Raw genomic sequence first — 12,174 nt, 5'->3', positions numbered from 1 at the left:
TTTGAGGGGGTGAAAAAATTTACTGTGTTGTCATATTTACATGCTTTGTGTTACATTTCAGTGGTATATAACACTCCAAAAAATTGTTCAAATTTTTTTTCTGAATTTAATTAGTACCCCATACAGTGTAACGTGTTTAGTAGCCAACAAGGTAACAAAATTCTGTGAGACTTCCAAGAGCACAATTGGAGGAATATCGGAGAAAGACCAAGCTGGCACGACAGCAGAAGGCCCTAACCCAGGCCACAGCCTTCACCGATGGGGTTCTTGTGGACTGCGGATGGGAGAGCTAGGATCCAGTAACTGGTGAATGGATTGCAGGGCCTAGGCTGGTCTGAACAGAGAAGGAGGTGAGCTAGGACCAGGGCTGGAGACATGCCAGCGGGCTTACTAGTCACAAGTTACCAACAGTTGGCATCCTGGAGGGAGGTCGTTACGTACGACCGGCAGCGGAGGTGGGGGTCCATAGAAGAGTTCGAGACTAGAGACAGAACACTTGCCTCAAAGTCTGCAAGAGCTGATGGCTGGAACCAGGGTCACGTTCCTCAAAATGGAGTGGCAACATATCTGAAATGTTTTCTTAAGGCTGCTTTCACACATCAGGTTTTTTGTTTCAGGCAAAATCCGGCAGTTTTTGAAAAAAACAGATCCGTTTTTTCCTTACGCCGGACCCGTTTTTTTCCCCATAGAGTTGTATTAGCGCCGGATTGTGCCTGAAGGACATGCGTTTCATCCGTTTTCTGCCGGATCCGTCCCTTCAGGCTTTTTTGCCGGACACAAAAAACGTTCACTGCAACGTTTTTTCTGTGCGGAGAAAAAGCCTGAAGGGACGTTTCCGGCAATAAACGCATGGAACGGATAAGTGAATGAACGTTTCCGGCTACCGAATCCGTTTTTTACACATTGAGCATGCCCAGAAGCTTTGTTTTTGATTCTGGCATGGGAAAATTCTCTCTCTCTCTCGTCAATTTTGAATATTTTACTGTCAGTCCTTAAAGTGGAGTAAAATTGTGACAGCATTGTTCTCAGCAGTGATCTAGGAGTCAGAGATGCTTCCAGGGGTTTTCCCCATGCTGTTCTCCTTCCACTCAGCACTTTTTCCATCCATTTCAACATTTTCACTGCCACCCAGACCTCCTTGTAAGGTCTACAAAAAAAATGCTCAGATTTCTCATTCACTTTCATTATACTCCGTTACTTGAAACGAGCATATGAACATTAGGAATTGCTTGGTTTAAGAAACGTGCATTTTAGTGCTCGCTCATCCCTAATGGACAAAACTGTAGAGGTGAGGACTCTGGAAATGTCTACAATGAGATTTAGTAATGTGTCTCTCCATAACCAGGATTACACAGTAGTGAAGAAGACCTCTAGTGAGCGCTGTCAGACCCCTGTGTCTGAAGGATGGGGAAGACTCCGGAGTACAATCACGGGGCCTCCACCTCACCCCCTGATACATGAGGACCTCAATGACCAGAAGATCCTAGAACTCACCTACAAGATGATTGAGCAGCTGACAGGAGAGGTGATACTGCTGGGAATGCTGGGACATTATACAGTAATGCTATGGAGGGATCGGGGGATGACGGTATTATTGTATGTGTCAGGTTCCTATAAGGTGTCAGGATGTCGCCATCTATTTTTCCATAGAGGAGTGGGAGTATTTAGAAGGACACAAAGATCTGTACAAGGACATCATGATGGAGGTTCCCCAGCCCCTCACATCACCAGGTAATAGACAGGACTAAATACACATGGCCTATAATTATCTGTATGTAAAGAATGAATTCAGTCCCCGTATGTGTTTCTTCTAGTTCTATCCAGTAAGAGGACAACACCAGAGAGATGTTCCCGTCCTCTTCTTCCACAGAACTGCAAACAAGAAGATCCCAATGTTCCTCAGGATCATCAGGTAGATGCAGAGACGTTGTCATGAAATCTTTCCTATGATGTGTAGACGGCTGTGAAGATCTTGTGTTCAGTTTTTTTATCCACCAGTATTATACACTGAATGGACAATTTATTAGAGACAGTATGAGTTCACTACATCACGCCAGCTATGTCTCAGTATACTGCGCAAACCTGAGCTTCAGGGAAGCTGTGAGGTGAGCATTTTTTTTACATCATTCTTCAGGTGAAGAAGGATATAATACTATGCAATGGGGCTGTGTGGGTACTTCATTCTGAGTGGGGTTGTGTGGGGACTTAATACAATGTGTGGGGGCAGTGTTGAGTCATTCTGAATGGGAGGCTGTGTGGGGACATACCATGTACTGTGTGTCAACATTATTCTAAATGGGGGACTTAGTGGGAATATCATTCTGAGAGGGGAGCTGTGTGAGGACATAATACTGTGTAAGGACGTTTTGTGGTGACATCATTCTGAATGGCAACTGTATGGGGAAAACATTCTGAGTGGGGGGTTGTAAGGACCTACTACTATGTAAAGGGGCTGTGTGGGGACATTATTCTGTGTGGCAGGGCTGTTTATCAAGGTTGAATAACTGGAGCAGTGTGATTTATTGCTTTATATAAACATCATAAAAAGCAGATGCGGTAAATTATATGTATAAGAAAACCTTACAATAAGTCCTATGTATTCACAGGAACAGCTAATCGGCAGACTTAATTCTACGCAATGCTAAGTGATATAAATCGATATCAAACAGTAATAATGAGCAGAATTAAGTTCAGCTGGATGGCTCTGCCCTCCACAACAGTCAGTCTCTCATGTGCACCCCCGCTTGGAAAAATTAATTGCTCAACCCTGCTATAGAGCATGTCCAGGTCAAGGTAAAAGGGGCTGTTCAGAGCAAGTCAGGACCTCCACTTAATTTGCTGCAACAGTAAAAAGCTTTTGTGCCCACATGGGCCAATATTCCTGTAGAGCTGTTTCACTACCTAATAGAATCTCTAACACTAGGGTGTCTGTAGTAATGTGGCTATTCAGTGTACAGTATGTTTTATATCTGGTGGAGATGACAGGATAAAGCTGATCATAGACATTAGATGTTGTCTGGATATTCTCACAATTTACCAGTTATAGAGACTACTGGTTAGAATTAGGAGAAGACAGGTTGGAAATTTGCAGGAGACCTGCAGCTATGTGATAATTACTGCTGTCATCATGACAATTTCACATGACTTCTCTTCTGTCTCTGACTTTTACAATAATTGTTTCAGGGTGAAGATCTGCCCCATATTAATACTACAGAGACATATGTGAGGGATGATGAGAGGTGTAAAGAGGAGATTCCCACAGATAACCACATAGGTGAGTAGTGACCACTAAAAGCAGATTCTACGCTGTCACTGGCTACTATAATTATGTGATGATTTTTCCGTGTGTTACCCAGAGTTTTCATGTGAATTTTACTGTCCAAAAATTTGATGCATAAATAGAAAAAGTTTAAATCATCAAATTGAAATGGTACTTTTTTCCCATGTAGAAAAAAAATTTCAAGGCTTCATAGGAGATAATCATTTTCTATATATACTGCAATGCTGTTGTTTTGCAGTGTACAAAACAAGCTATCACAATTTCATATTTGTTAAGGAGGTGTAAGAAAGCAGGAGGTAAGGTCCTGTATGGCAGATATGTGTCACCGAGGTGGTTGGCCTCGGAAATGTAAAGTTTATACAAGTAGTACTAGGTTACTGAGAAAGTTTAAAGGTACTCTGTCAGCACCTGTCTCGGTATTCCGGGCAGTAAAAGTCCAAATAGAATTAATTGCATTCATAAGACAAACACACCTCTCTCTATTCAGCTCCAAAATAAGTCCACTCTGCTGAGGTAACCCATATGCTGAAATTAGCCCTGTAAGCCCCTGGCTGGATTATGGGAACGACCTTTCCCATCCAGACTGTTTTGGTTGCTCCTAAATCCAGGACCCAAAATCCAGTCAAAGTAAAGATACTGTCAGCAGAGAATGACCTTTCAAACCCTGTAAAGTGTTTCACGGCGGGGCCAAATATTTAAATCATTTTTCCACCTGCTTTATTTCCATCTATCTCCTCCCTTCTCTGGCTCTATGAAGCCAGAGCTCGCAATCAAAGAAGAAGGGGTGCAGAATGAAGGAAAACAAGCAGGTGGGATAGGAAGATGTATTTAGATGATTGGCCCTGCTGTGAAGCATTGAGCGGAAGAACTTAGTTTGAACAGTCAATCTCTGCTGACAATCTCTTTAGTTTGACTCTCTTTAGTCTGGATGGGAAAAGTCGTTCCCATAATCCAGCCAGGGGCTTACAGGGCTAATTTCAGCATATGGGTTACCTCAGCAGAGTGGACTTATTTTGGAGCTGAATAGAGAGAGGTGTGTTTGTCCTTGTGAACGCAATTAATTATATTTGGACTTTTACTGCCTGGAATACCGAGACTGGTGCTGCTGCTACATTTACTTTGATTCATTGTGCCTGGAGAAAGGACTGTTTACGTTATTCACTTGTATTGGAGAAAAGCTGTCTTAATTTTGGAGCAGTAAAGTTTATGAATAAACTTTATGCTTTTTTTCTATAAAAACCTTGTGCCTGTGCATATCCAAGTGGCTACCAGAGAGCTGAAACCATACAGGGTCTAAAACACAATTTAAAAAAGTGTATATAAAATCAGCTATCGGTTTTATTAAAATTTGTTTTCAGTGTTTTTTTTTCTCATATCACAATTAGTGATGAGCGAACGTGCATGTTTTACGCCCAAGATACTCGGATAGCACCCGAGCACATTCGCTCATCACTAATCACAATCTGTATTAAAAATAAAAAATGTTAATCTTACAATTTTCACATTGGTCATTCGGTCTGTTCTGTGTTTTAGGAAATAACATGTTTATAGCTATAACGGTCAGATTCTGAACCTATTTTTTGTATTGAGCATGTGCACAAATTATTGTGAACGAAGGGGGTGCTGGGTCAGCTGTGACATCACCTATTGTGATTGGTGGATCATGTGCTATCAGCTGTGTGTAGCGGTGTTACCTGTTATTGTAATCCTGTCTGTGATGACAACTGAAAACTCTTCCTGAAAGGACAGGAAGTATGAGTCTAAAAAAAGTGTTAAGTATCAATGTGAAAATTGCAAGATTACCATTTTTTTTTTTTTTTCCTTTTCTTTTTTTGAAAGATTGTATTCTAAAAAAAATATATATTTTTTTTTAAATAATGCATATAACACACGTACATGATTTAAATAATAAGTCTTTTTTTTAAGATAGCATCCCTTTAAAAATAAAGAAAAAAACATTTGTGTTATTGCCCCATCCATAAAAGTCTGATCTTTCAAACTACAAAAATGATTTAACCTAAATAGTAAAAGCAATAAAGCAGAAAAAAATGAAATCCTGCGAAAATGCAATAAAGAGTGTCTAAGCCAAAATATTACCAATAACATTACTAGCTCACCAAACCATGCTCTCGGAGAGGTCCATTGATGGAACAATAAAATCATGGTACAGTTAGTTTTTTTTAATTTTTTGCAAAGTTCTTACATTTTTTACCTCTTAAATGAAAAGAAAAGAAACACCTTTCAAAAGTATAAAATTGTGGACATCATACTGAATTAGAGAATCATATTGCCAGGTCATTTTTACAGCACAATGAATGACTTAAAGGGAACCTGGCATGTCCTTTTTGTGTTTAAAACTGCCCTTAGTGTGCATCACTAACATTGTGTGACTGGTCTGAAATCACGGCAACGACCTCAGAAATCCCACGCTTGCGCACTGAATCTGAGGGTACGTCCCCTGCTTTTTTTCGCATGTGTGCATGCTCCATGGCGGCGGACGGGAACTCAGTGGTGTGCAGTGTGCATGCTCACTAACTATCATGTGGCCACTGACTCCCAGCGACTACGGCGCATGCGCTCATGTGAAAAGCAGCTGGGAACTTAAACCCAGATTCCGTGCACATGCCCGGGGAGCTGATGGGCAGTGTGCAAGTGTGCGATTTTCGCGGCCCTTGCTGTGATGACAGGTCAGTCACGGCAATCAATCACAATGCGGTGGGCGTGAATAATTTTAAATAGGACCATGCCTGACTGTGACCGAAGCGGTAAAAAGTGCCACCCCTATGTCTGAAACAAAAGGTATGTGATGCAATCTACTAATGATATATAGTGTTTTTTTTTACACATACAGTATATCTCAAAAGTGAGTCCACTCCTTAGGGTGCTTTAACATTGCGTTCTGGAAACCTGGGAGTCAGGCAATAGAGGAGATGGAGAAATTACTTTCTCAGTCTCCTCCGCACCTTTCCTGTGATTTTCTCATGCGAGAGGATCGTAGCATAGTAGCATGACACTCAGCTGATATACACAGCAGAGTTGGAGCATAGGGTCATTAGCATATCGCATCCGATGCTCTGGCATAGGATGCCATAAGCTACTGTGATTCCAGCCTAAAGAGGCTCTGTCACTTGTTCAAAATATTTGAGTTAATTAGCTTGTAAAAATCACTGAGCTCCCCTGATTCTGCTGCTCTTGTCCATTTTGTGCTGCTTGGCTCCATTACAGAGATAATCACATTTGTTGCTGTTGGAGCACAGTATGTGAAATTCCTGCTTGAAGTTCAACTGGGTGTTACTTTTATATGTTTTTAAGTGGTTAGAGAGTTGCTTTTGTGTTTTCGTTAGACTGCACTTCAATATTAATCTAAATGGTTAATAAAGCTTTTTTATATATTTTTACATAAACACTTTCTCCATTGTTTGTATAACCTATTTTTGTTATATGGAAAGTGAATGTGGAAGACGGTTTTGAGGATTATTTTGGGGTTGACCGTTATTAGTCTTCACTGAATGTTTTACTAAATATAAATAATGTATGGTATGTACCGTAATACAGTAGTTGGCTTCCAAAGCAGAGTAAATAAAAAGTGCACAAACTTGCTGGATTAAAATCATAATTTATTAGTCTCTGCTCTGACTTTTAGGCTGGGGTCACACTAGCGTATTGCATCCGATGCGAGAGCATCGGATGCGATATGCTAATGACCGTCGGCTCCTGCTCTGCTGCGAGCAGGAGCCGAGTGTCATGCGTCTGTGCTCCGATCGTCTCTCACAGAGCGGCTCGGAGCACAGCTGTGGAGGAGGCGTAGAAACTAATTTCTCCATCTCCTCCATTGCTGGGGTCCGCTTATAACGCACATCACTTGGATGATATCCGAGTGATGTGTGCTGGCTCATTCGCACCCATAGGCTCTCGTGAGCCGAGAGTCGGCCGAGTGTCCGTGACAATCGCAGCATGCTGCGATTGTCTCGGACCGAGGAAAACAGCCGACAAAAAGTCAGCTGCCGGGAGCTGCCCCATAATTTAACATTGGTTCGAGTGCAATGCAATTTTTAATCGCATTGCACTCGTCCGTTTAAGTCGCCAGTGTGACCCCAGCCTTACTGTTTTCACCACTGCCTTAATCAGTTGATAATTGAATTTTACTGCAATTTCTTTGGAATTGTTATAAAATGTATATTATACAGGAAGTCACTACCTTACAAACATCAGACTTCAGTACGACCTCTAGTTAAAAACACTGGATGTTCAAAAAGATCCTCACAGCACCATGGCCTTCTGATTATCCTCCATCATCTCTTCCTCTCATATATAAGCCTTAGCCTCCTAATGAACCGCCAAAGGAGAAACGCTTCGAGGTAGAGGCATAGAAGCATTGAACATCATAATGCATCAGATTGATAAGTAACATCTACCTTTTTTTATTACATGGTATCCAACATCCCTTTCCCCTCTTTTAGTCTAGTTGCTCACTGTCTAGTATAGGCTCCCTGTAGACACAATAGTGCAGGGCCTACAGGGTAAGTGAGGGTCAGCCGTCGTGGAGCAGGGGCCCCAAATATTGAGTTTAGGGTGCCAACCTCCCCTGGTAGGTAGGGATGTGTGAGCGGACACGTAGGGCGTCTTAGGCTGTGTTTGGTGGTACCTGGGACTTCATCCACAGAGCTTATCTAGTCCACTTCCCCCATTGCCCTCTAACCACTTCACCTCCATCTTGGTGTGTTCAAGGGGAGACAAAGGTAATGGCACTCTGTTGGAGTACTTGTGACTTTTTTCACTTGACCTATCAAAACAGTCACTTATAACATATAGTTTGACTTTTTTGTATGTGTATCACCATTTGTGCAGAAAGGATTCTTTTGGTATGATTTTAGAGTTTTTCAATTAAAACATACTTTTAAGGGTTATATGTTTGCACTCATAGTCCCTTATTATTATTTATACCTTCTCCAACCGCTGTCCAGTTCTCTTCTTTCCACTATTGTGCACTCTTCAATACAGACCAGGACTCCTGACTGTGTCCATGATGGAGCTCAAATTTTCATTCTCTTAATATATTGCAGTCATCATATTATATGGCACTGTATACTTACAATTGTTCTCTTTGCCCTTCTACTCAGTTAATTATTCTCTTTTCCATGCTCATTGTAGAAACAGGAAGGGTCTTTTCCTAGCTTGACTTATTCCACTCAACTCCTGATCCAGCTGCTCCCTCCTCCTCCTAACATGGACTTTTGCAGTGACTCATGATTTGTGCAGAGAAAATTGACTTACAGTTTCAAGAGCTTAGAAGCTTTCATCAACTCTGTTTTTAATCATGTGATTTCATAGCCTAATGGAAAACAGAAGAATTATTTACATAGAAGGGCAAAATGAGCAATTGTTAATGCACAGTGCTATATAATATGATGATTGTAATATATTAATAGGATAAAAATTTTGATTGGAGTGTTTCTTCATGGTCATGGTGTCATCACAACCTTATGAAGTGCAGTAAGTGCCTGATGACGGAAAGATGACTAGACAGCGAGATGAGTATTTGTTGGAGAAAAAAATCATCTCTCTGGCTGCCCTAATCCTCGCCATCCAGTCTAATTTTTTCCACCATCACACGTTGCATCTCCAAGACTTCTGACTGTGTCCAGGTCCATAGGTCACTGCGCGTTATCGATACAGTTGCAAACTTGTGTCACGCAGTAACCTCCGAACCTAGACGTGGTCATAAATCATAGGGTATATTGAAAAGTACGGAGATGTGGTGTGCCCAACTGTATAAAGAAGAGGACTGGGTGGCAAGCAGCACAGCTGCTAGAGTGGTCAGTGGTGAGGTGACTATTAGGTGACTTTTTTTCCTTACCCAGTTCCAACTTACATTCACATCTGGCTAACGAACAAAGCTACAGAACATATCTACTTTGTAAACCAGGAAACAGCCTGTATTATAATTATTAATATAATTTCAAGGCCATTTAATTAAAAAATAATAATTTCACTTTTATTCTTGACAGATGACTGTTCTGGCAGATTAGAGGAACATCTGATGTTTTCCGATTTTAAAGCAGATGATTATGGTATCACACCAGATACATATGAAGAACATACCATCATCCCAGAATTGCCTTCATCTCTACACAACAAAGATTTATCAACTGTTCAAACTCTCCTATCTTCTAATTTATCACATATTAGAAAGCAACATAGAACTAACAGAAGGGATGATGAACATCAAAAGGCACAGACAAAAAAGAATCCATATTCATGTTCAGAATGTGGGAAATGTTGTTCTTTGAAATCTGATCTTACTAAACATCAGAGAATTCACACAGGAGAGAAGCCATTTTTGTGCTCAGAATGTGGAAAATGTTTTACAGTGAAATCAACGCTTAATAGACATCAGAGAATTCACACAGGAGAGAAGTTATTTTCATGTTCTGAATGTGGGAAATGTTTTACACAAAAATCAACCATGGTTACACATGAGAAAAATCACACAGGAGAGAAGCCATTTTCATGCTCAGAATGTGGGAAATGTTTTACACGGAGAAAACATCTTGTCATACATGAGAGAATTCATACAGGGGAAAAGCCATTTTCATGTTCCAAATGTGGAAAATGTTTTATTGAGAAATCAAATCTTACTGCCCATCAGAGAACTCACATGGGAAATAAACCATTTTCATGTTCAGAATGTGGGAAATATTTCACAAAGAAATCAAGTCTTGTTGCACATCAGAAAAGACATACAGGGGAGAAGCCATATTCATGTTCAGAATGTGGGAAATGTTTTACAGAAAAATCACATGTTATCACACATCAGAGAATTCACACAGTGGAGAAGCCATTTTTGTGTTGATAAAGGAAAAAAATACAACAGTTACAGTTTGCAAAGAATATTGGAAATAGCGATAACTAATTTTTATGAAATGTATGCAATGTGGTTTGGCTATGCTGTTGGTCTTATCAGATGTGTTAAAGCAGAGCTCCTGGCATCCTGATATTACCCGGTGGAGATTCCAGTGGTTTTTTTTTTAGCCAATTTCACCCTGACACTGTCCCACAAGGATGCCTCTTGATTGATTGATAGATCACTGTGTAATGTCAGGCACCACACAAGGAAGTCAGAAGAGAGAGGATCCTTAAGTGGTCTGCCATGATGAGTGCACTTAAAGTCTCGTGAGCGAAAACGGAATGCAGCAACAGATAGAAGATGTAAAGGTAGTGATATGTAGCTTTGAAAGTCCTATATACAGATATCTAAAGTTTTGGAGGATACATCTTAATGACAGACTCTCTTTAAATCTTTTTACCAATCATCATTAACCCTTAGCAACATCCATCGTACATACAGTGCCTTGCGAAAGAATTCAGCTCCCTGGAACTTTTCAACCTATTCCCACATATCATGTTTCAAACATAAAGATACCAAATGTAAATTTTTGGTGAAGAATCAACAACAAGTGGAACACAATTGAACAATTGAAGTTGAACAAAATGTATTGGTTATTTTCAATTTTTGTGGAAATTCAAAAACTGAAAAGTGGGGCGTGCAATATTATTCGGCCGCTTTACTTTCAGTGCAGCAAACTCACTCCAGAAGTTCATTGTGGATCTCTGAATGATCCAATATTGTCCTAAATGCCTAATGATAAATATAATCCACCTGTGTGTAATCAAGTCTCCGTATAAATGCAACTGCTCTGTGATAGTCTCAGGGTTCTGTTTGAAGCACAGAGCATCATGAAGACCAAGGAACACAACAGGTGGGTCCGTGATAATGTTGTGGAGAAGTTTAAAGCCGGATTTGGATACAAAATGATTTCCAAAACTTTAAACATCCCAAGGAGCACTGTACAAGCGATCATATTGAAATGGAAGGAGTATCATACCACTGCAAATCTACCAAGACCCCGCCGTCACTCTAAACTTTCATCTCAAACAAGGAGAAGACTGATCAGAGATGCAGCCAAGAGCCCATGATCACTCTGGATGAACTACAGAGATGTACAGCTGAGGTGGGACAGTCTGTCCATCGGACAACAATCAGTCGTACACTGCACAAATCTGGCGTTTATGGAAGAGTGGCAAGAAGAAAGACATTTCTCAAAGATATCCATAAAAACTGTCGTTTAAAGTTTGCAACAAGCCACCTGGGAGACACACCAAACATGTGGAAGAAAGTGCTTTGGTCAGATAAAACCAAAATCGAACTTTTTTGGCAACAATGCCAAACGATATGTTTGGCGTAAAGGCAACACAGCTCATCACCCTGAACACACCATCCCCACTGTAAAACATGGTGGTGGCAGCATCATGGTTTGGGCCTGCTTTTCTTCAGTAGGGACAGGGAAGATGGTTAAAATTGATGGGAAGATGGATGGAGCCAAATACAGGACCTTTCTTGAAGAAAACCTGTTGGAGTCTGCAAAAGACCTGAGACGGAGATTTGTCTTCCAACAAGACAATGATCCCAAACATAAAGCAAAATCCACAATGGAATGGTTCACAAATAAACATATCCAGGTGTTAGAATGGCCAAGTCAAAGTCCAGACCTCAATCCAATCGAGAATCTGTGGAAAGAGCTGAAAACTGCTGTTCACAAATGATCTCCATCAAACCTCACTGAGCTCGAGCTGTTTGCCAAGGAATAATGTGCAAGAATTTCAGTCTCACGATGTACAAAACTGATAGAAACATACCCCAAGCGACTTGCAGCTGTAATCACATCAAAAGGTGGCGCAACAAAGTATTAAGTTAAAGGGGCTGAATATTATTCCATGCCCCACTTTTCAGTTTTTGAATTTACACAAAAATTTAAAATGACCAATAAATTTCATTCAACTAAATAATTGTGTTCCACTTGTTGATTCTTCACCAAAAATTTACATTTGGTATC

General features: G+C 40.6%; 1 protein-coding gene across 1 annotated transcript; it reads left to right on the top strand.

Annotated features, from left to right (window-relative positions):
• The first annotated feature begins 1,187 nt into the window (after positions 1-1,187).
• LOC138666637 (oocyte zinc finger protein XlCOF8.4-like) lies at positions 1,188-10,271 on the top strand. The gene is made up of 5 exons (XM_069754832.1): positions 1,188-1,525; positions 1,608-1,731; positions 1,815-1,912; positions 3,184-3,274; positions 9,289-10,271. The coding sequence occupies exons 1-5, from the start codon at positions 1,271-1,273 to the stop codon at positions 10,131-10,133; spliced, it is 1,413 nt and encodes a 470-aa protein (XP_069610933.1). The 5' UTR covers positions 1,188-1,270; the 3' UTR covers positions 10,134-10,271.
• The last annotated feature ends 1,903 nt before the right edge of the window (positions 10,272-12,174 follow it).

Source organism: Ranitomeya imitator, chromosome 2, assembly GCF_032444005.1.
Source record: "Ranitomeya imitator isolate aRanImi1 chromosome 2, aRanImi1.pri, whole genome shotgun sequence".
Classification (NCBI taxonomy): Eukaryota; Metazoa; Chordata; class Amphibia; order Anura; family Dendrobatidae; genus Ranitomeya; species Ranitomeya imitator.
This window is presented reverse-complemented; position numbering and strand designations above follow the sequence as displayed.